The sequence below is a fragment of the Balaenoptera borealis genome (genome assembly GCF_965194805.1).
Source record: "Balaenoptera borealis genome assembly, chromosome: 17".
NCBI lineage: Eukaryota > Metazoa > Chordata > Mammalia > Artiodactyla > Balaenopteridae > Balaenoptera > Balaenoptera borealis.
Genome location: NC_138876.1, coordinates 11,230,987 through 11,256,959, shown reverse-complemented (window position 1 = coordinate 11,256,959; position 25,973 = coordinate 11,230,987). Strand labels below are relative to the sequence as shown.

At 38.8% G+C, this 25,973-nt stretch overlaps 1 protein-coding gene across 12 annotated transcripts in view; it reads left to right on the top strand.

Moving 5' to 3' along the window:
* LOC309614571 (uncharacterized protein) overlaps positions 1-25,973 on the top strand; it is a gene marked incomplete at its 5' end in the record, with an annotated part of 295,377 nt that overhangs the window by 215,724 nt on the left and 53,680 nt on the right. For all 12 annotated transcript variants that reach the window (XR_014236263.1, XR_014236264.1, XR_014236265.1 and 9 more), the window contains one exon: positions 9,633-9,794. Coding sequence is in view for 2 of the 12 variants with exons in the window: in XM_082363169.1 (XP_082219295.1) it covers positions 9,633-9,794 (162 nt within the window). The remainder of the gene's footprint in view (positions 1-9,632; positions 9,795-25,973) is intronic.

Below are 25,973 nucleotides of genomic sequence, written 5' to 3'. Positions count from 1 at the left end.
CAGGAGTACAGCGAAGTGATTCAGCTATACATTTACATATATTCATTTTTTTTTTTTAGATTCTTTACCCATATAGATTATTTCAGAATATTGAGAGAGTTCCCTGTACTCTACAGTAGGTCCTTGTTGGTTATCTGTTTTATATATCGTAGTGTGTGTATGTTAATTCCAAGCTCCTAATTTATCCCTCCCCCCTCCACGTCTCCCCTTTGGTAACCATAGGTTTGTTTTTGAAATTTGTGAGTCTGTTTATATTTTGTAAATAAGTTCATTTATACCATTTTTTTTAGATTCCACATATAAGCAATATCATATGATATTTGTCAATTTACTTCACTCAGTATGACAATCGCTAGGTTCATCCATGTTGCTGCAAGATGGCATTATTTCGTTCCTTTTTATGGCTGAGTAATATTCCATCATATATATATGTACCACATCTTCTTTATCCATGCATCTGTCGATGGACATTTAGGTTGCTTCCACATCTTGGCTATTGTAAATAACTGCTGCAATGAACATTAGGGTGGATATATCTTTTCGAATTATGATTTTCTCCAGATATATGTACAGGAGTGGGATTGTTGGATCATATGGTAGTTCTATTTTTAGTTTTTTTAAGGAACCTCCATACTGTTCTCCATAGTGGTTGTACCAATTTACATTCCCACCAACAGTGTAGGAGGGTTCCCTTTCCTCCACACCCTCTCCAGCAGTTTGTAGACTTTATGATGATGGCCATTCTGACCGGTGTGAGGTGATACCTCATTGTAGTTTTGATTTGCATTTCTCTGATAACTGGTGATGTTGAGCATGTTTTCATGTGCTTTTTGGCCATCTGGATGTCTTCTTTGGAGAAATGTCTACTTAGCTCTTCTGCCCATTTTTTGATTGGGATGTTTGTTTTTTGTTGACATAGAGCTGCATGAGCTGTTTGTATATTTTGGAGATTAATCCCTTGTTGGTCACTTCATTTGCAAATATTTTCTCCCATTCTTTGTCTTTTTGTCTTGTTTATGGTTTCCTTTGCTGTGCAAAAGCTTTTAAGTTTCATTAGGTCCCATTTGTTTACTTTAGTTTTTATTTTCATTATGCTAGGAGGTGGATCCAAAAAGATATTGCTGTGATTTATGTCAAAGAGTGTTCTGCCTATGTTTCCCTCTAAGAATTTTATAGTGTCCAGCCTTACATTTAGGTCTCTGATCCATTTTGAGTTTATTTTTGTGTATGGTGTTAGAGAATGTTCTAATTTCATTCTTTTACATGTAGCTGTCCAGTTTTCCCAGGACCACTTATTGAAGAGGCTGTCTTTTCTCCATTGTATATTCTTGCCTCCTTTATCGTAGATTAATTGACCATAGGTGCATGGGTTTACTTCTGGGCTTTCTATCCTGTTCCATTGATCTATATTTCTGTTTTTGCTCCAGTACCATACTGTTTTGATTACTGTAGCTTTGTAGTATAGTCTGAAGTTAGGGAGCCTGATTCCTCCAACTCTGTTTTTTATTCTCAGGATTGCTTTGGCTATTCAGAGTCTTTTGTGTTTCCAAATTGTAAAAAGGTTTTGTTCTAGCTCTGTGGAAAATGCCATTGGTAATTTGATAGGGATTGCACTGAATCTGTAGATTGCCTTGGGTAGTATAGTCATTTTCACAATATTGATTCTCCCAATCCAAGAACATGGTATATCTTTCCATCTGTTTGTGTCATCTTTGATGTCTTTCATCAGTGTCTTATAGTTTTCAGAGTTACAGGCCTTTTGCCTCCTTAGGTAGGTTTATTCCTAGGTATTTTGTTCTTTTTGATGTGACGGTAAATGGGATTGTTTCCTTAATCTCTCTTTCTGATCTCTTGTTGTTAGTGTACAGGAATGCAAGAGATTTCTGTGTATTAATTTTATATCCTGAAACTTTACCAAATTCATTGATGAGCTCTAGTAGTTTTCTGGTAGCATCTTTAGGATTTTCTATGTATAGTATCATGTCATCTGCAGACAGTGACAGTTTTACTTCTTCTTTTCCAATTTGGAGTCCTTTTATTTCTTCTTCTTTGATTGCCAGGGCTAGGACTTCCAAAACTATGTTGAATAAACATGGTGAGAGTGGACATCCTTGTCTTGTTCCTGATCTTAGAAGGAATGCTTTCACCTTTTAACCATTGAGAATGATGTTAGTTGTGGGTTTGTCATGTGTGTCCTTTATTATGTTGAGGTAAGTTCCCTCTATGCCCACTTTCTGGAGCATTTTTATCATAAATGTGTGTTGAATTTTGTCAACAGCTTTTTCTGCATCTATTGAGATAATCATATGGTTTTTATTCTTCAGTTTGTTAATATGGTGTATCACATTGATTGATTTGAGGATATTGAAGAATCCCTAGGATTCTTCAATCCCACTTGATCATGGTGTATGATCCTTTTAATATATTGTTGGGTTCGGTTTGCTAGTATTTTGTTGAGGATTTTTGAATATATGTTCATCAGTGATATTGGCCTGTAATTTTCTTTTTTTGTGGTATCTTTGTCTGGTTTTGGTATCAGCATGATGGTGGCCTCATAGAATGAGTTTGGGAGTGTTCCTTCCTCTGCAATTTTTTGGAAGAGTTTCAGAAGGATAGGTGTTAACTCTTCTCTAACTGTTTGATAGAATTCACGTTTGAAGCCATCTGGTCCTGGACTTCTGTTTGTTGGAAGTTTTTTAATCACTGTTTCAATTTCAGTACTTGTGATTGGTCTGTTCATATTTTCTGTTTCATCCTGGTTCAGTCTTGGAAGGTTGTATCTTTCTAAGAATTTGTCCATTTCTTCTAGGTTGTCTATTTTATTGGCATATTGTTGTTTGTAGTAGTCTCTTATGATCCTTTGTATTTCTGTGGTGTCAGTTGTAACTTCTCCTTTTCCATTTTTAATTTTAATGATTTGAGCCCTCTCCCTTTTTGTCTTGATGAGTCTGGCTAAAGGTTTATCACCTCATCATTTCTTAACAAAACTACTACAAGAGCTTTCCACTCCAGTTTCTTCTCCAGAGTATCTGCAAGATAAGCTTATAAAGGATAAATCTGATCATCTTTCAGTGGCTTTATAGTGCTCACCAGAAGTGATAAAAATATCTTAAGTATGGACACACACACCCTTTAGATGTTGCCTGCAAGTCACCCCTTTCAACCTTAGTTCCTTCTCTCCTTCCCCAAGGCCAGTCCCTTTAAATGCTCCATTCCTGACACAAAATAGGGCCTTTTCCTTAGTCTTCTCTTTGCCTAGGATGTTCCATATTTTTACATGAAATGCCTCCTCCTTTTCTTCAAGATTCAGCTCAAATATGAACACCTCTGGGAAACCTTCCCCAAGGCTCCCCAGGGAGAGTTTATGGTTCTGTCCACTCTGTTTGCTGTCTCTATGCCCCTGCTTGGTTGTGTGACTTTCCTGGGATGTGTTCTGTGTCTCTAACTCTCTCTCTCTTTCTCTCTGCCTCTCAGGGGGAAATAACGTATGACATTACAGTTTCCCTGTGTCAAATCTATCTCTGCCCTCCTACACAGTTACACTGTGCCGTGTTTCAGACCACCAACAATCTTATTATTCTTTTCTGAATCCTCACTCCTGAGTATATCTCCTGGAACACAATTTTTGTTGGAGGGAAAAAGAAGCAGAGGAAGGGATAAAAAAGAGAAGAAATTCAGGAAAGCAGTGTCTGTAGAAGTGAGTCAGATTGAATTAGTAGTGACCATGGAAATGGTTTTAATTGGCTACAGGGCCTGTGCTGAATGGTCAAAACCAATAAGTCAGGGAAATTGATGCTGGAAATTTCAAAAGAGGCCACTGCCGTGGGTTGGATTGGTGGTGGAGAAGCTTTGTAGTCTGAATTCAAATTGCTTTGTTTCCCTTTTAATCGTTGTAAAGCTCTGGGAAAATTGGGTATCCACTGAGTACTTCCACCTCTTCATCTGCCAGCTGGGATAATAATATATTTACCTTGATTTGTAAAATTTAAAATATCCCCTTAAAGATATATAAATGAAATAAACATTTGTAAATTGTTTAGATCAGTGTCCAGTACATAGAAAATAGTCAAAGTTAGACTACATAAAAACCACAAGCAATGCTAAGATAATCAGACGGGGTCGTAACTCAGTGTTTTCACAATGGAGAAAACAGGCCGAGATAACGATTGGCAGCATTGGGATGGCAATAAGCCCTTCTTAATCAGAGTCCAGCGTCTTCCTCCCAGAAACCAGCACAGCTGAAAGGGCAGTGAGGAGGGACAGGAAAGGGCTATGGAGAAGAGGACAGGATTAGTAATTAATAATTGTTACAGAGAAAGAAGCATGTACCAAGAGCTATTTCATTTGCTCCTAGCATCGCCCCAGAGAAGGTGACATTATTCCAGCTTGGCAGATGTGGAAATCAAGGAAGTGGCCACTTTATGGAGGCTGAGGGGAGAAAATACTCAGTAGCGCTGCCATAAAGCCCTTTCCAGACAGGCTGGCCTGTGAAGATACAAACCCCATACCTGCTGTAGAATGCCAAATACTGGTGGGGAAAAAAAATGACTAGCAATGCAGTGGGTAATGAGAATACAAGCTCTGAGTTAGTTAAGAGAAACATTATTCTAAGTCATTGTTGTAATAATTAAAAGGGAGAGTGGATTGCAAAATACAAGTTGTTTCAAAAAAAGAACATAAATTGATAGTTGGGCTAGCTGCATAGTCCTGGTTTATATGTTAAAATGTACTAGCTTTGAATAGCTTCTTTGAAATGCACAAGGGAGAGAACAGAGTGTAACTGCTTTGAGAAGACTTTCTATTTCTTTTTTTTTTTTCTTCTGTGTCTCTCAAAAGTTTTTAGAAGTGTCTTCAGGAAAACTCAGCAGTTGACTTAGAAATCATCATTTTTTTGAAGCTCAGTAGGCATATACTTTCTGCATATTATTCAGAATTATTCTGTCTCCATCATTTGTAAGCCCTTAAAACATAAATCAACGTTATCACTCTCCTTCTAAAAGATACTGGTTTCTTAATCCTTACGACACTTAGGAAAGTGTCCTGAAACCTACACATGTGCAGTATTGCCAAAATACAGATTTAGGATGTTTGTTTTGTAGGTTATACCAGAATAATGTATATGGAGTTATCTTTGAGACTATTAATTAGATCAAGTTATGTTTACTCCATTACTGAATTCCCAAGAGTATGTGTGTGTGCAAAGTCATTTCTGCAGTTCTGGGTCTTGTTTCTTGACCTCAGGTAACACCTTTTTTACATTTGCTTTTCTGGAGACTTCAGTTAATAATGGGTTCACATATATCCCTGTACAAGATGTTAAGAGCTAAGGCTACTTGGAAGAAATGCAGCAGGTGTCTATAAGTAAGGAAGTTATGATACAGAGATTTGCCACATGCTGCATGGTTTTAAGCCTAACAAACAAACACTTCATCAGGTTCTTCTGAGGTCTGGGTTCATGTGAACCGTGGCAGAGTATCCAGGTCATACCCTCAGTGGTACTGACAACTCTAAAGATAATGAGTCAGAATAAATAAGGAAAACCATGTTGCAGCTAGTGCCTTAGTGCACATTCCCGGGGCCAGTGGGGCTAACATTAGGGTTTTCAGGGCTAGAAATGGTTGCAAGTATTTTCTGGAGAGATGAAGAGTGAGAAGCACCGGAAGAGAAGGAGGAGCTTAGAGAAGCTGGACAGTGAATGAAGGAGACTGAACTCAGTCATGTGCAAGGAGGCTGTGGGTCAATGGTTAGAGAAACCTGGGGGTGGGGAACCGGGGTCTTTGACAGCAGAATATACGGGTCTCACGGGTTTAAGGGCTCAGACCCATTCTGGGCTTTTTTTTTTTTTCATGTCTTTGAGTCAGTCAAAAACAGCCAACGCAATCTCTACAGTTTTTTCAAATACTCCTTTTCGCTCTGTCACTATGATACTCTATTCCTATAAATAATTATGAAATATCAATTGAATGGTTGGTTATCCTATAGATAAATGTTGAAACATGTATTTACAAATAGAAGCGTTCTACAAAGAGGCAAAGGGATTGATATGAAAAACAACAGTATTTAGAATGGGGGGGGTCAGATCCTAGTTCTGCCACCTACAAGGTATTTGGTTTGGTGTCGGGTAAGCCATCTTTACCTCTCAGCCTGTCTATTCCCTTGTACAATGATGAAGATTAAAACATACGTAATGTGTTTAGCACAATTCTGGAACACAGTGCACACTCAGTCGATATTAACTTCCTAACATTCAAATTCTCTCTACTTGGCTTTTCACTGATGTTAAACAAGTATCAATACCAAGTTAATAAAGAAAACGTATTCACTGGTTTGCTTCAGTTGAATTTGGTCCTGAAGTTCTAAGGAAATCATCACAGTTAAACACTGTAATCTACAGCTAACATGCCAGGATGTTGTCTATTGATGAAGAGAAAACCACTCTGTTTTTAAGGATGGGGCAGTAGAGAGAATTTATTGAGATAAGGTTTTCTTATAACCTCTGCACAGTTCTAGAGTTTGAGGAACTAAAAGGGAGAACAAACTGAATTTATAATGATTTCCCTCCAAATGCACTCAAAGAGAAAAAAAAAAAAGATTTCTTGAGCAACTCTTATTTATAGGTAGACACAGTCTTCAGACCCAAGAAACATAAACTCTCACATGAGAGGCTAATACATAAACACCTAAGATACACAGCCATTGAGGAAGCTTACACAGAAGTGGAGGAAATAGGCTCAAGGAGTCATGTATTCTGACCCTCCAGAAAGTTTCAGCTTATGGCGGGATATCAACAAATAGATAAGACTCTGGAAAGTCTCACAAGCCATTGGCTACTGCCTTGTGAATACACTGTACCCACCTTTCACACTGGCGTCCTCTTCCTGAGCTGCTATGAAACTTTCTGATTGGAGAGGAAGAAGATCCCGCATCCTCCTCTCCCCTGTGACGTGGCTTTGTCATCAGCATAGCGATGGGGACCTCACTACCTGTCTAATTCTTCACAGTGCTTGGTTTTTTTGTGGTGTCTACCTTCTGGTCCTGGTTAGACTCCTAAAATATCAAAGATAAGAAAGGCCTTATATGCAGTTTAAGTACGTGCTAGTGAGCATTTACCAACCAGCTCCACAGTGTTTTATGTGTGCGTGTATATTTACATTTATATATAAACATATATACTTTATGTCTATAAAGGCTATGTAGCTCAAGTTAATAAATAGAAATAACATTATTATAAATTCCCTATAGCCAAATGATTCTCGCTGAATATTTTCGATGACTGTACTGAATGCTTCATTATAGCTAACCTGTTTTCCAACTGACAAATTAAAAATGTCAGCCAACAAACATCCATTTATGTTAATGAAAAAGACAAAGTGAAAAAACAAATTTGGTTGGAACTTCTTTCATTCATCAAAGACATTGAGTGCTTTCTTTTATGAATTGGATCATGGTTTTCAAATACTGGGAGAATATTTCCTTATTTTTTGTGCAACTCAGCTGTAATGCCTATAGATATGACATTTTAATCTGTATTATATTTTCCATCACTTTCATAAGTCAATACAATCAACAAAACAATAAACTGAACCTTGATTTGTAGTATTTGCCAATTTTCATGGTGTAAATACTCCCATCTGGCAGATATCAAGCTATAAAATGACCCCACTGAATGGGAAGCTGGGAAAAGATGGCAGTAGCACAGCTATTTTATAATATTTATTTCCACCATAGAAATGCGATAGCTATTCACATCCTAAAGAGAATAGATAAAATAGTCAAATGAAGTCAAATATTAGAAAATGATGAATTTGAGTACTTTATATTTTAACGTAATATGTTAAATGGTCAGTGATGCTGTGTTTAAAACCAGCTCACACCATTTCTAAAAATAAACCCATCAGCTCTCAGATTTCACGTGGGCTCCAGCACACTACTGCTTATATGAAGCCTAGGACTCAAACTGCTTGTTTTACAGATGAGAAATTGAGGCCTTGGGTATAAATGAGAATGGTCCAAAATTCAGTAATTTCACTGCTTTGGGTTAAGTCAGCAGAGCTATGGATTTGATTCTCATTACTACTTATTCTGAGTGTTCCTAAGTATTAATAGTTTGACTCTCCAAACCTCAGCTGCTTTCTGTATTTTATAGAAATAGTATTTCCAAAATGATAATAATTCCCAAATAATAAAGTTGTTATAGGGAATAAAGTATATTCCAAGTCATATACTTAGCTGATATTTAGAAAGTGCTCCATAAATAATAGTTATTATTATTAATAGAAGAAGGTTATTAAGAGCAACAAAGGCAACTCGAATCCCAATTCCACATGACAACCCTTCAGATATCTGTAGACAGTTCTCCCATTCCACTAAATAAAATCATCACTAAACTGTACAACCCAAGTCCTTTCAAAATCTCATTATTCACCTTGTGCGAGCCTTAGCACTTGGTGCTAGTAATACAACTTCTAATAGAGTAGTTGTCCTCTTTGATCTGACCGTCTACAATTGAAAGAAGTGTCTTGAATTAAAGTTTGTTTGGTTTTGCTTTTTGTCCACATCTAGAATTAGTTTCAACTCTGAGCAGCATTTCAAGAATGGCATTGACAAACCGGAACGTGTCAAGAGGAGGCTTTTATGATAAGGGATCTAGAAACCCTTGTAATTTCAGAGAGAGAGAGTTGAAGGAAGTGGGCCTGTTTGTCCTGGAGGAGAGAAGGTTTGAAAAGAATTAGATGGAAAATCACATAAAACAGAGAGCTTATTTGACTGTTTGCCCCTGGTTGTAATCCCAATTTGTCATTTATGTCCTCATTGAGTTTTGTGAAAATGAAATATTGAATGAAAGAACACACAAGTGAATAAATGTATGAGCCACAAATAATGTAAGCACTGCTTAAATGAAATTGGGCCATTTACTATAGTCTCTTGAGCCTGAATTTCCTCATTGGTGATAATGGGATGACAGCAGCCTCTCCGATAGGTTGTTATAAAAATTAGTTATATAACAGAGCATTTGCCACATGCCAGACACTTGATAAATGGTTGGTTGCTATCCTTATTCTTGTTCTCCAGCTTTCTAACTAGCTGATCATCACTTCCCTCAAAGAACTGAGGGGAAACAGGGAGAGAGCTAGGCAGTATGTTCCAGGGGTCTGTGGGTAGCAGAAAAAGTCACATATTGGAAGCTCTGACTTTATAAAAAGTTTTTGGAAGGAATAGGGGAGGTTCACAGAAAAGTATTGTTGGGTAAAATGACATAGGCTTAAGTGGCCAAATGGCTTACCTGTGATTCCTGCATCTCTAAACCTATAATGAACTTCAGTAAGTCTCAAAATATAATATTATGAGATAGACTTCTTCTGAAGGCTGGTGAGAGATGGAGTATACACTCACGTCCATACATAGGTCTGAGATATTTGGGAGTAGTGACAAGGGAATTGCATGCAAAAACTGAAAAGTTACCTCCTAATATCTATCCCTTGACAATGTGTGTTCATCTAAAAGATTGTTTTTGATCCTCTCTAGTATCTGGCTAAAGAGATAAAGGCAGAATTATTTTCTAGAATTTCTTCTAAGACTCCTTTAAAAAGAATCAATAAGGTTTTGTTTTTTTTTCTTTTTTCACTTTTTAGGAAATCTTTCTTCTGGTCTACAACTAGGATTTGATGCCTGGAGTTCCAGCAGCAGCATTCTGGGAATAGGAAGCGACACTAGGAATGGAAGGAGTTGCTGCTTACCGGACAGTCACCATTCTACACTGAAATGTAGGACCCTCTTTTACATGACAGAGAAAGGTACTTTATCCAGTTTCCAATCCCTATTACAATATCAGACATGTTCAGAAGTTAGGGAGAGGACTCAACACTTTTCCTAATGGTTGAGACCTAGATCATTAAGACAAAGTTACCAAAATCTCTAATGGGCAGAGAGGCCCCAAGTGATATCTGAATTCATTAATAATTAACAGTGGGGAATTTGACTCCTAAGCCCATGAATGCTAATCAAGTTTCTTAAGTGTCTATATTAAAAATATAGAGGAGAGAAACCTGCTGACTCACGCCTTTGGCCACATCAAATTACTAGGAATTTCCCAAACCAGAGATTTTACCATATGGCCACTTCTTTTATAAACAAACATTTATGTACCATTTATTATGCACCAGGTACTATTCTAAGCACTCTAACAATATTGATGCATAGAAGAGAGGAGATCAAGATGGCAGAGTAGGAGGATGTGGAGCTCACCTCCTCCCATGAACACATCGAAAATACATCTACATGTGGAACAATTCTCACTGAAAACTAACTGGAGACTGGCAGAAAGACTCTTGTACAACCAAGGCTGTAAAAAAGATCCACATGAAATTGGGTAGGAAGGGAAGAGAAGCAGTCATGTTAGAACCTGTGCCCCTGGAAGGGAACACAGAAGAGGAGGGAGGGGGATTACACAGGCAAAGATCCTCCCTGGGGCATGAGGGTTCAAACCACATATTGAATACCCCTACCCTGGGGACCAGTGCTGGAAAGTCAGGTTCCCTTAGCTGGTTTGAAAACAAGTGGAAGTAACAGGAAAACTGTAAGAAACCTAGACTCCACTCTTGAAGAGTGTGCACACACTCCCAAAACAAGGCATTGGAAGCAGACTGAAACTGCATGGGGCTCTGGCCAGTTTCCCATGATCATCCCAGTCCACACCATAGCCCACGTCAAGAGCCTGCACTAGCACCTCTTGCTCTATGGTCAACTGCCCCTAGGGCTAGGGCTGTAGCAGCCAAGGGGAGTGTGCAGTTGTGAGGGACAGAGCCAGCCTAGACCCAGAACAGCATCTGAACAGGATCAGGAAAAGAAATAACTGGTCCTTACTGAGGCAGTGCATCGACAGCAGCCCAGAACTCTCACTAGGGCCGGGACTGCCACAGCCTGTGGCTGCTCCAGCTGTTCTTGATCCAGGACTGCACCCCTCTGGGGCGAGGGTGCAGTGCTGGGTGGTGGGAGAGCCCACACTTAAAGGAAATGGAGCCAGCTGAGACTCAACCCTGAGACTTATGCTCCAGCAACTTGGGACCTGCCCCACCCCCAGTTGGGTAGTGTTGGCCACTGAATAGAGGAGAAGCCCCAGCTAACACCTGGCTCTAGGCTGTCCATCTCCAGGTCCACCTTCTACCATGGTGATAGCTGCCAGCACACCCTGGGGGAATACATAACTCATGTTCACATCTGATCCAGTTCTCCTGCCAAAGCCACTGTGCACACAGACTGTATAGGGAAGCTCCCACACAAGGACAACCCTTTAGGACTGCACCAGGTAAGTGTTTCACCTAATTTCTTAGTGAGAGAAACTTGAGCAAAATGAGAAGACAGGAATTTGTTTCAATTGAAAGAACAAGAGAAAACCCCTGAAAAAAACTACTAATGAAACCATAAATATTTTACTAGATAAAGAGTTCAAAGCTTTTGTATTAACAATGCTAACGGAATTAGGGAAAAGAATAGATGATGAACACAGCAAAAATTTCAACAAGGAAGTACAATACCTGAAATACCAAAAAAAAACAGAACTGAAAAATATAATACCTGAAATGAAAAACACAATAGAAGGACTAGGGTAATAGAAGCAGAGTAGGTAAGAGAGAAGAATACATACATGATCTGGAAGATAGAATAATGGAAATCACTCAATCACAACAAACGGAAAAATTTTTTAAATGAGAACAGTTTATGGGACCTCTACTACAACAAAAAGCATATCAACATTCATATTAAAGGGGGTCCCAGAAGAAGAGAAAAAAGGGAGTCAAAAATATATTTGATGAAATCATGGCTGAAAAATTCCCAAACCTGAAGAAGGAAACAGATTTCTAGGTTTAGGAGGCACAGAGGGTCCCAAACAAGATGAACCCAAACAGAACCACACCAAGACATATTATAATTAAAATGGCAAAAGTCAGAAAAAGTTGTATAAAGGGAACCCCCATGAGGCTATCAACTGATTTTTCTGCAGAAACTTTGCAGGCCAGAAAAGAGTGATATGATATATTCAAAGTGCTATAAGGAAAAAGCCTACAACTTAGGATACTCTACCCAGCAAGATTATCATTTAGAATTGAGGGGGATAAACATGAAAATGTAAAATATGACATCAAAAACACAAAATGTGGGAGAGAGAGGTAAAAAAATGTAGATCTTTTAGAATGTGTTTGAGCTTAAATGGCCACCAGTTTAAAACAATAGATATAGGTCAACAAATATGAATCCCATGGTAACCGTCAATCAAAAAGCTATAATAGATACACAAATCTCAACAAATTTAAGAGGGTAGAAATAATATCAAGCATTTTTTTTTTTTTGGACCATGATTCGAAACTAGAAATTACAGGAAGAAAAAGGGGAAAAACACAAACACATGGAGACTAAACAAACAACATGCTACTAAAAAACCAATGAGTTAATGAATCAAAGAGGAAATCAAAAAATACCTGGAGACAAATGAAAACACAACTTTCCAGAATCTAAGGGATTCAACAAAAGTGGTTTTAAGAGGGAAATTTATAGCAGTATAGGTCTATCTTAAGAAACAAGAAAAATCTCAAACAACCTAATGTACCATCTAAAGTAATTAGAAAAAAACAAACAAACCCCAAAGTCAGAAGAAGTGAGGAAATAAATAAAATAGACCAGAAAACAATAGAAAAAACTCAATGAAACCAAGGGCTGGTTTTTTGAAAATTTAAACAAAATTGATAAGTCTTAAGCCAGGTTCATTAAGCAAAAAAAGAGAGAGGACCCAAATAAACAAAATAAAAAATAAAAGCAGAGACATAACCAACATTACAGAGTTTCAAAAAATCCTAACAAAATGCTACAGTAATATGCCAACAAATTGGACAACCTAGAAGAAATGGACAAATTTCTAGAAATATACAACCTTACAAGACTGAATTAGGAAGAAATAGACAATCTAAATGGACTGATCACTAGAGCTAAAATTGAATTTATAATTTAAACACCCCTAGAAAACAAAAGTCCAGGTCCAGAAAGTTTCACCAGGGAATTCCACCAAACAAATAAACAAGAGCTAAAACCTATCCTTCTCAAACTACTCCCAAAATTTGAAGAGGAGGAAACACTCCCAAACTCATTCCATGAAGTAAACATCACCCTGATACTAAAACCAGACAAAAGACACTACAAAAAAAGGAAATTACAGGCAAATGTCTCTAATGAATATGGATGTAAAAATCCTCAAAAAGTATTAGCAAATTGAATTCAACAGTATATAAAAAGGATCATACACCATGATTAAGTGGGATTTATGCCAGAGATGCAAGGATGGTTCAGTATCTGCAAGTCAATCAATGTGATACACTACATTAACAAAAGGAAGGATAACAATCACATGATCATCTCAACAGATGAAGAAAAAGCATTTGGCAAAATTCAGCATCCATTCATGATAAAAGGCAAAATTCAGCATCCATTCATGATAAAAGTTCTCATTAGCATTGGTAAGGAGGGAACATATCTCAATATAATTAAGGCCATCTATTACAAACCCATAGCTAACATCATACTCAACGGTGAAAAGCTGAAAACTTTTCCTCTAAAATCAGAAACAAGACAAGGATACCCACTCTTGCCACCTCCATTTAACATAGTATTGGAAGTCCTAGCCACAGCAATCAACAAGATAAAGAAACAAAAGGAACCCAAATTGGAAAGGAAGAAGCAATACTGTCACCATTTGCAGTTGGCATGATACTATATATAGAAAACCCTAAAGTATACACAAAAAAACTACTAGAGCTTGTAAATGAAGTCAGTAAAGTTGCAATATACAAGATTAATATGCAGAAATCTGTACCTTTTCTATACACACTAATAGTGAACTCTCAGAGAAAGCAAGTTAACAATCACATTTAAAATCACATCAAAAAGAATAAACTATTTAGGAATAAATTTAACCAGGGAGGTGAAAAGACCTATACTCAGAAAACTATATGACATTGAAGATAGAAATTGAAGATGATACCAAAAAAAGGAAAGATATCCTATGTTCATGGATTGCAAGAGTTAATATTATTAAAATGTCCATACTACCCAAAGCAATCTACAGATTCAATGCAATCCCTATCAAAATAGCTATCACATTTTTTATAGAACTAGAACAAATAATCCTAAAATTTATATGGAACCACAAAAGACCCCAAATCGCCAAAAGAATCTTGAGAAAAAAAGAACAAAGCTGGAGGTATCGTGCTTACAGACTTCAGAGTATACTACATAGGCAGAGTATCAAAATAGCATAATAGTAGCACAAAAACAGACACATAGATCAATGGGACAGAATAGAGAATCAAGTCATAAACCCACACAGTTATGGTCAGTTAATCTATGAAAAAGGAGGCAAGAATACAATTGAAAAAAGACAGTATCTTCAATAAGTGGTGCTGGGAAAACTGGACAGCTACACTTAAAAGAATGAAATTAGAACATTTTCCCATACCAAAACAAAAATAAACTCAAAATGGGTTAAAGACCTAAATGTAAGACCTGAATCCATAAATCTCCTAGGAGAAAACATAGGCAGAATACTCTTTGACATAAATTTTAGCAATATTTTTTTGGACCTGTCTTCTCAAGCAAGAGAAACAAAAGCAAAAGTAAAAAAATGGAACCTATATAAACTTAAAAGACTTTACACAGCAAAGGAAACCATCAACAAAATGAAAAGATAACCTGCTGAATGGGAGAAGATATATGCAAATTACATGACTGATAAGGAGTTAATATCCAAAACATATAAGCAGCTCATAAAACTAAGTATCAAAAACCTGATTATAAAATAGAAAGACATTTTTCCAAAGACGATATACAGATAGCCAACAGGTACACGAAATGATGCTCAGCATCACTAATCATCAGATAAATGTAAGTCAAAACCACAATGAGATAGGAATCGGAAGAAGATGGCGGAAGAGTAAGACACGGAGATCACCTCCCTTCCCACAGATACATTAGAAATACATCTACACGTGGAACTGCTCCTACAGAACACCCACTGAACGCTGGCAGAAAACGTCAGACCTCCCGAAAGGCAAGAAACTCCCCATGTACTTGGGTAGGGCAAAAGAAAATAGAAATAACAGAGACAAAAGAATAGGGACGGGACCTGCACCAGTGGGAGGGAGCCGTGAAGGAGGAAAGGTTTCCACACACTAGGAAGCCCCTTCGCGGGCGGAGACTGCGGGTGGCAGAGGGGGGAAGCTTCGGAGCCACGGAGGAGAGCACAGCCACAGGGGTGCGGAGGGCAAAGCGGAGAGATTCCCGCACAGAGGCTCGGCGCCGAGCAGCACTCAGCAGCCCGAGAGGCTTGTCTGCTCACCCGCCGGGACGGGCGGGGCTGGGAGCTGAGGCTCGGGCTTCGGTCGGATCGCAGGAAGAGGACTGGGGTTGGCGGCGTGAACACAGCCTGAAGGGGTTAGTGCGCCACAGCTAGCCGGGAGGGAGTCCGGGAAAAAGTCTGCAGCTGCCGAAGAGGCAAGAGACTTTTTCTTCCCTCTTTGTTTTGCCGCGCACAAGGAGAGGGGATTCAGAGCGCCGCCTAAACGAGCTCCAGAGATGGGCGCGAGCCGCGGCCATCAGCGCGGACCCCAGAGACGGGCATGAGATGCTAAGGCTGCTGCTGCCACCACCAAGAAGCCTGTGTGCAAGCACAGGTCACTATCCACACCTCCCCTCCCCAGAGCCTGTGCAGCCTGCCATGGCTAGGCTCCCATGATCCGGGGACAACTTCCCCGGGAGAACGCACGGCGCGCCTCAGGCTGGTGCAACGTCACGCTGGCCTCTGCTGCCGCAGGCTCGCCCTGCATCCGTATCCCTCCCTCCCCCCGGCCTGAGTGAGCCAGAGCCCCCAAAGCAGCTGCTCCTTTAACCCCGTTCTGTCTGGGCGGGGAACAGACGCCCTCAGGCGACCTACACGCAGAGGCGGGTCCAAATCCAAAGCTGAACCCCGGGAGCTGTGCGAACAAAGAAGAGAAAGGGAAATCTCTCCCAGCAGCCTCAGAAGCAGCGGATTAAAACTCCACAAACAACTTGATGTGCCTGCATCTGTTGAATACCTGAATAGACAACGAATCATCCCAAATTCAGGAGGTGGACTTTGGGAGCAGGATATATTAATTTTTCCCCTTTTCCTTTTTTTGTGAATGTAGATGTATATGCTTCTGGGTGAGATTTTGTCTGTATAGCTTTGCTTTATAATAGCTTTATTTTACTTCACTATGTTTTATCCTCTTTCTTTCTTTCTATTTTTTCTCCCTTTTACTCTGAGCTGTGTGGATGAAAGGCTCTTGGTGCTACAGTCAGGCATCAGGGCTGTGCCTCTGAGGTGGGAGAGCCAACTTCAGGACACTGGTCCATAAGAGACCTCCCAGCTCCACATAATACCAAATGGCAAAAATCTCTCAGAGATCTCCATCTCAACATCAAGACCCAGCTTCACTCAACGACCAGCAAGCTACAGTGCTGGACACCCTATACCAAACAACTAGCAAGACAGGAACACAGCCCCATCCATTAGCAGAGAGGCTGCCTAAAATCATAATAAGGCTACAGACACCCCAAAATACACCACCAGACGTGGACGTGCCCACCAGAAAGACAAGATCCAGCCTCATGCAACAGAACACAGGCACTAGTCCCCTCCACCAGGAAGCCTACACAACCCACTGAACCAACCTTAGCCACTGGGGACAGATACCAAAAACAACGGGAACTACGAACCTGCAGCCTGTGAAAAGGAGACCCCAAACACAGTAAGATAAGCAAAATGAGACGACAGAAAAACACACAGCAGATGAAGGAGCAGGGTCAAAACACACCAGACCTAACAAATGAAGAGGAAATAGGTAGTCTACCTGAAAAAGAATTCAGAATAATGATAGTAAGGATGATCCAAAATCTTGGAAATAGAATAGACAAAATGCAAGAAACATTTAACAAGGATGTAGAAGAACTAAAGAGGAACCAAGCAACGATGAAAAACACAATAAATGAAATTAAAAATACTCTAGATGGGATCAATAGCAGAATAACTGAGGCAGAAGAACGGATAAGTGACCTGGAAGATAACATGGTGGAAATAACTACTGCAGAGCAGAATAAAGAAAAAACAATGAAAAGAACTGAGGACAGTCTCAGAGACCTCTGGGACAACATTAAACGCACCAACATTCGAATTATAGGGGTCCCAGAAGAAGAAGAGGAAAAGAAAGGGACTGAGAAAATATTTGAAGAGATTAAAGTTGAAAACTTCCCTAATACGGGAAAGGAAATTGTTAATCAAGTCCTGGAAGCACAGAGAGTCCCATACAGGATAAATCCAAGGAGAAACACGCCAAGACACATATTAATCAAACTGTCAAAAATTAAATATAAAGAAAACATATTAAAAGCAGCAAGGGAAAAACAACAAATAACACACAAGGGAATCCCCATAAGGTTAACAGCTGATCTTTCAGCAGAAACTCTGCAAGCCAGAAGGGAGTGGCAGGATATACTTAAAGTGATGAAGGAGAAAAACCTACAACCAAGGTTACTCTACCCAGCAAGGATCTCATTCAGATTTGATGGAGAAATTAAAACCTTTACAGATAAGCAAAAGCTGAGAGAGTTCAGCACCACCAAACCGGCTTTACAACAAATGCTAAAGGAACTTCTCTAGGCAAGAAACACAAGAGAAGGAAAACACCTACACTAACAAACCCAAAACATTTAAGAAAATGGGAATAGGAACATACATATCAATAATTACCTTAAATGTAAATAGATTAAATGCTCCCACCAAAAGACACAGACTGGCTGAATGGATACAAAAATAAGACCCATATATATGCTGTCTACAAGAGACCCACTTCAGACCTAGAGACACATACAGACTGAAAGTGAGGGGATGGAAAAACATATTCCATGCAAATGGAAATCAAAAGAAAGCTGGCGTAGCAATTCTCGTATCAGACAAAATAGACTTTAAAATAAAGACTATTACAAGAGACAAAGAAGGACACTATATAATGATCAAGGGATCGATCCAAGAGGAAGGTATAACAATTGTAAATATTTATGCACGCAACATAGGAGCACCTCAATACATAAGGCAAATACTAACAGCCATAAAAGGGGAAATCGACAGCAACACAATCATAGTAGGGGACTTTAACACCCCACTTTCACCAATGGACAGATCATCCAAAATGAAAATAAATAAGGAAACACAAGCTTTAAATGATACATTAAACAAGATGGACTTAATTGATATTTATAGGACATTCCACACAAAAACAACAGAATACACATTTTTCTCAAGTGCTCATGGAACATTCTCCAGGATAGATCATATCTTGGGTCACAAATCAAGCCTTGGTAAATTTAAGAAAATTGAAATCGTATCAAGTATCTTTTCCGACCACAACGCTATGAGCTAGATATCAATTACAGGAAAAGATCTGTAAAAAATACAAACACATGGAGGCTACACAATACACTACTTAATAACGAAGTGATCACTGAAGAAATCAAAGGGAAAATCAAAAAATACCTAGAAACAAATGACAATGGAGACACGACGACCCAAAACCTATGGGATGCAGCAAAAGCAGTGCTAAGAGGGAAGTTTATAGCAATACAAGCCTACATCAAGAAACAGGAAACATCTCGAATAAACAACCTAACCTTGCACCTAAAGCAATTAGAGAAAGAAGAGCAAAAAAACCCCAAAGCTAGCAGAAGGAAAGAAATCATAAAGATCAGATCAGAAATAAATGAAAAAGAAATGAAGGAAACAATAGCAAAAATCAATGACACTAAAAGCTGGTTCTTTGAGAAGATAAACAAAATTGATAAACCATTAGCCAGACTCATCAAGAGAAAAAGGGAGAAGACTCAAATCAATAGAATTAGAAATGAAAACGGAGAAGTAACCACTGACACTGCAGAAATACAAAAAGATCATGAGAGATGACTACAAGCAACTATATGCCAATAAAATGGACAACCTGGAAGAAATGGACAGATTCTTAGAAATGCACAACCTGCCAAGACTGAACCAGGAAGAAGTAGAAAATATGAACAGACCAATCACAAGCACTGAAATTGAAACTGTGATTAAAAATCTTCCAACAAACAAAAGCCCAGGACCAGATGGCTTCACAGGCGAATTCTATCAAACATTTAGAGAAGAGCTAACACCTATCCTTCTCAAACTCTTCCAAAATATTGCAGAGGGAGGAACACTCCCAAACTCATTCTAGGAGGCCACCATCACCATGATACCAAAACCAGACAAAGATGTCACAAAGAAAGAAAACTACAGGCCAATATCACTGATGAACATAGATGCAAAAATCCTCAACAAAATACTAGCAAACAGAATCCAACAGCACATTAAAAGGATCATACACCATGATCAAGTGGGGTTTATCCCAGGAATGCAAGGATTCTTCAATATATGCAAATCAATCAACGTGATACACCATATTAACAAACTGAAGGAGAAAAACCATATGATCATCTCAATAGATGCAGAGAAAACTTTCGACGAAATTCAACACCCATTTATGATAAAAGCCCTGCAGAAAGTAGGCATAGAGGGAACTTTCCTCAACATAAAAAGGCCATATATGACAAACCCACAGCCAACATCGTCCTCAATGGTGAAAAACTGAAACCATTTCCACTAAGATCAGGAACAAGACAAGGTTGCCCACTCTCACCACTATTATTCAACATAGTTTTGGAAGTGTTAGCCACAGCAATCAGAGAAGAAAAAGAAATAAAAGGAATCCAAGTCAGAAAAGAAGAATGAAAGCTATCACTGTTTGCAGATGACATGATACTATACATAGAGAATCCTAAAGATGCTACCAGAAAACTACTAGAGCTAATCAATGAATTTGGTAAAGTAGCAGGATACAAAATTAATGCACAGAAATCTCTTGCATTTCTATACACTAATGACGAAAAATCTGAAAGTGAAATTAAGAAAACACTCCCGTTTACCATTGCAACAAAAAGAATAAAATATCTAGGAATAAACCTACCTAAGGAGACAAAAGACCTGTATGCAGAAAATTATAAGACACTGATGAAAGAAATTAAAGATGATACAAATAGATGGAGAGATATACCATGTTCTTGGATTGGAAGAATCAACATTGTGAACATGACTCTACTACCCAAAGCAATCTACAGATTCAATGCAATCCCTATCAAACTACCACTGGCATTTTTCACAGAACTAGAACAAAAAATTTCACAATTTGTATGGAAACACAAAAGACCCCGAATAGCCAAAGCAATCTTGAGAACGAAAAATGGAGCTGGAGGAATCAGGCTCCCTGACTTCAGACTATATTACAAAGCTACAGTAATCAAGACAGTATGGTACTGGCACAAAAACAGAAATATAGATCAATGGAACAGGATAGAAAGCCCAGAGATAAACCCACACACATATGGTCACCTTATCTTTGATAAAGGAGGCAAGCATATACAGTGGAGAAAAGACAGCCTCTTCAATAAGTGGTGCTGGGAAAATTGGACAGATACATGTGAAAGAATGAAATTAGAACACTCCTTAACACCATACACAAAAAGAAGCTCAAAATGGATTAAAGTCCTAAATGGAAGGCCAGACACTGTAAAACTCTTAGAGGAAAACATAGGAAGAACACTCTATGACAGAAATCACAGCAAGATCCTTTTTGGCCCACCTCCTAGAGGAATGGAAATAAAAACAAAAACAAATGGGACCTAATGAAACTTAAAAGTTTTTGCACAGCAAAGGAAACCATCAACAAGACCAAAAGACAACCCTCAGAATGGGAGAGAATATTTGCAAATGAAGCAACTGACAAAGGATTAATCTCCAAGATTTACAAGCAGCTCATGCAGCTCAATATGAAAAAAACAAACAACCCAATCCAAAAATGGGCAGAAGACCTAAATAGACATTTCTCCAAAGAAGATATACAGATTGCCAACAGACACATGAAAGAATGCTCAACATCATTAATCATTAGAGAAATGCAAATCAAAACTACAATGAGATATCATCTCACACCAGTTCAGAATGGCCATCATCAAAAAATCTAGAAACAATAAATGCTGGAGAGGGTGTGGAGGAAAGGGAACACTCTTGCACTGTTGGTGGGAATGTAAATTGATACAGCCACTATGGAGAACAGTATGGAGGTTCCTTAGAAAACTAAAAATAGAACTACCATACGACCCAGCAATCCCACTACTGGGCATATACCCTGAGAAAACCATAGTTCAAAAAGAGTCATGTACCAAAATGTTCATTGCAGCTCTATTTACAATAGCCAGGACATGGAAGCAACCTAAGTGTCCATCATCAGATGAATGGATAAAGAAGATGTGGCACATATATACAATGGAACATTACTCAGCCATAAAAAGAAATGAAATGGAGGTATTTGTAATGAGGTGGATGGAGTTAGAGTCTGTCATACAGAGTGAAGTAAGTCAGAAAGAGAAAAACAAATACAGTATGCTAACACATATATATGGAATCTAAGGAAAAAAAAAAAAAAAGGCCATGAAGAACCTAGTGGCAAGACGGGAATAAAGACACAGACCTACTAGAGAATGGACTTGAGGATATGCGGAGGGGGAAGGGTAAGCTGGGACAAAGTGAGAGAGTGGCATGGACGTATATACACTACCAAACGTAAAATAGATAGCTAGTGGGAAGCAGCCGTGTAGCACAGGGAGATCAGCTCGGTGCTTTGTGACCACCTAGAGGGGTGGGATGGGGAGGGTGTGAGGGAGGGAGATGCAAGAGGGAAGAGATATGGGAACATATGTATATGTATAACTGAGTCACTTTGTTATAAAGCAGAAACTAACACACCATTGTAAAGCAATTATACTTCAATAAAGATGTTTAAAAAAAAAAAAAACAACCACAATGAGATAAAACCTCACACCTGTCAGAATAGTTATCATCAAAAAGTGTACCAGTAACAAATGTTGGTGAGAATATGGAGAAAAGGGAACCCTAGTTTACTGTTGGTGAGAATATAAATTGGTGCAGCTACATGGAAAACAGTATGGAGGTTCCTCAAAAGACTAAAAATAGGACTACCATATGATCCAGCAATTCCACCTGAAGAAAATGAAAACACTAATTCTAAAAGATACATGCAACCCAATGTTCATAGCAGCATTATTTACAATAGCCAAGATATGGAAGCAACTTAAGTGGCCATTAACAGATGAATGGATAAAAAAGATGTGATATATATACATCTACATACACATATATACCTACATACATATAGACACATACATACATACTCACACACATGTGCACACACACACATATACAATGAAATATTTCTCAGCCATAAAAAATAAAATTCTGCCATTTACAACAACATGGACTGACCTAGAGGGTTTCATGCTTAGTGAAATAAGTCAGATAGAGAAAGACAAATACTGTGTGTTATCACTTATTTGTGGAATCTAAAAATAAACCATTGAATATATACAAAACAGAAACAGTCTCACAGATACAGAGAACAAACTAATGGTTGCCAGTGGGGAGAGGGGCAAAATAAGGGTATGGAATTAAGGTAAACAAACAACTATGTATAAAATAAATAAGCTACAAGGATATATTGTATATCACAGGGAAATATAGACATTATAACAACTTTAAATTGAGTATAATCTATAAAAATATTGAATCACTACATTGTTCACCTGAAACCAATGCAATATTGCAAATCAACTCTACTACAATTTAAAATAAAAAACTGATGCACAGAATTGTCATAACAACCCTTTAAGTTTGGTATAATTATTGACACCAATTTTCAAGTGAAGACACTGAGGCAGAGATGAGTTATATAACTTGTCCAAAGTCACGGTCAGTAAATAAAAAGTCAAGGTTCAAACCTGGACAATCTGGATTTGCTGCCTCTTTGTTTTCAACTAAGAGTAGGGAATCTTGTCACAAAATTGGCTTAAAAGCCCCTTGCTGATTTAGTTCCACCTCTCGATTGCTTCCTCTCCTACCTTTCCCTTGGAAATTTGTTTCCATTTCTTTTAACTGGGGTTTTTGAAAGATCCCAATATGGCTCCCACCATTTCTCAGACAACCTGGAGGAAACTAACCAGTTTGCATAATGCCCGTCATTCATCCAGGATGCACATTCAGTATTAACTGCCCCAGAGAAGAAAGAGAGTAAGAGCAGGCTCACCAGCCAACCAAGATCAACAAATTGTGGCCTGGATTTCTCCCCAAGAGCTTGGAGTGTCAGTGGACAAATGTGAACAAACATGAGCATAAAATAAGAGCCTTTTATTAATAAATGCCTATTATGTGTAAAGTACTTCTACATAAAAGGTACTCCCACATCTTTACTCTTCAGAGAAATCTTACGAAGTAAATATTACTGTTTAATTTTCATAGTTGAGAGGATCGGTGCCAGGATGTAGCAGTTTTGGGATTTGAACCTAAGTGCAAAATCCCAGAGTTTCCTTGCATCACTGCATACTACTTCTTTATCACCTTGAGATCAAAAGCAAAATCATGTCACACAAACAATCCTATCCTTGTTTCCCTATTATGAAAATACTAAGACAGAAAAAGGCATAAAGAAAAATGGAGTGTAAAACTTGGAATCCACAACTCAGGAAGTTTAAAAGGCAAATCAGAAATGATTGCAGCCGTCCCTGATCACAGCATACTTCCTCCCTTCTATAGCTCTAACTCCTTCTCATCACATCTGCTGTAGAACATTCCTCTAGGGTATATTTGGCCACAGTGTGTATTTGAATCATCACTTTATTTCCTATCCAACTGTCACTGTAAATGTTGAAGCTGAGGCCCAAAGAGAAGAAATGACTTTCCCAAGTTCAACTGATACGAATATCCAGGTTTGGGAGCCTCACTCCTGTGTTCCCCTCACCATATCATGCTGTCCTTTAAAAAAAACAAATGCTCATTTACTACAAGTACCTAATTTTGACTATTTTCCTAAACCATGGAATCATAGTGATTGAATTCACTTGAAAACTATGGCAGAAAAATGTAAATTTAACTTGAGTCGGTCTATTTTTAATGCAGAGATTACAAATGATCTTTTTTCTGAGAGTAAACTGAAAAGTGTTCCAACCTTATTTAGCAAATAGGAACTAGAGGGAACTTGCAGACAGGCCATGGCAGAAACCCCATTTTCTTCTCTTCAAGCTGAACCCCTCATCTCCCCACATTCCTAACACTGAGGGATGAGTTTGTACTTGACAAATGGCTGCCTGGTAGAGAGGCCCCCCCCCATCATTACCCAAATCCACTTAGAAGAGGAATGCATCCTCAAGAATGGGGCCTGGTGAAAAGTGCTTAGAGACAGTCTGGGCTGAAGCAGGGCCCTTCTGATTCCATTTATCAGTGGTGTGGTGGTGTCTTTTGAAGTGGCTTCCTCCAGTCTTGGCAGGAGCTCAGAGAGCCACCAGTGTAGCAGGAACTGCCACCCACAGCCTCCATGAGGCTCTTCAAGGAGGGGGCACAGCTGGAGCTGGGCCTTGCTGAGACCAGGCTGCACCAGAGAAGAAGTGGAGAGAAACCTGCTGACTCCTGCCTTTGGCCACTTCCAAATTATTAGGAATTTCCTGACCCAGGGATTGCATGCATAATTATTTTTTCTGGGATAAGAGAAATCATGAGACCTTTTTCTAAATAAGAGGGAAGAAAGAATTCACTACCATGAATATTTTAGGGACATTATATACACAAGCTAAAAATATTTTTCATTAGCTCCTACAGATTCACTTTCCACTCTTCTCTACTGTGTTCCCTAGGAGGCTGACTTCATATAAACTGTTATCAATGGGCTCTCTTGCCATCAAGCTGCCAGTTGGCTTTGGCCAGCTGGAGACACTAGTAAGAGATAGGAAGGGCTAGAAAGAAGTAAGGTCAAGCTACTTATGACTGCAGCCCTCTTTTTGCTAGATCACTATGGGTTGGTTGAGTCCCTTTTCCGGTAGTCAAGCCCCTATCAAGCAATACTCTTCATAGAGCAAAAGAAAAGAAGAAAAGAGCACAGTGCATCTTCTCTACCATCTGTTGAAGTCTTAGTAAGACTGTTAGTCAGAGGGCCATGGGGTAGGCACATGATCTAAGCTAGGCCAATCAGATTTTTTTCCCTTGGCAATTCAAATCTTAAGGCAGGTGATTGATAGAGAGATGGAGAAAGAGTCAGAACTGATTGATGCCTGTGTTGGAGCCTTCTCCCAACAACCCCCCCCCCCCCAGAAAAAAAGAAAAGTCCAGTGGCTCCTTAGATTCCAAGAGCTACACTGGTTCTATTCTTTTTTTTAAGTCCTGGTTCTTCAGTGTTTGCTTAAATTTTATAATTCACCCACATTCAACTGAAAAGGAAGCTAAAACTAAAGAAATTGAAGCTCAGAGCATTGTAGCAACTTGTCCAAAGTCACACAGCTAGTAAGTAGAAAACATGGGATTCAAATTCAGGTTTGTTTCCAATATACCATATTGCTTACAGGAAGGCAGGATTTAGGAGTTCATGACCTATATATACAAAGAGACTTGAGAAACTCAGTCTTGCTATTAAAAGCTGAGTAAGCTCATGGAAAATGTCTGCCTAGTGCCCAAGCATAGGGAAGAAAACACAATAAAGAGCAATTTAGAAAATTTCTATGACCCATAGAATTCTATTTGGCACAGTGTATGGCCTCCTGAACAGAAACAAATTATCAACGTATGAAACCATGGTCATTTTCAAAGGACATTTCTTCCTCATTTATAATTCTCTTTCTTCTTACGTTTTTCACTGCTTGCTCTCTCTTCTGAGAGTAACTGGGTAAGGAAGCAGATATCTATACCTTACTGACAATGGATTTGGTAGTATATGGTATCTGCTATAGAT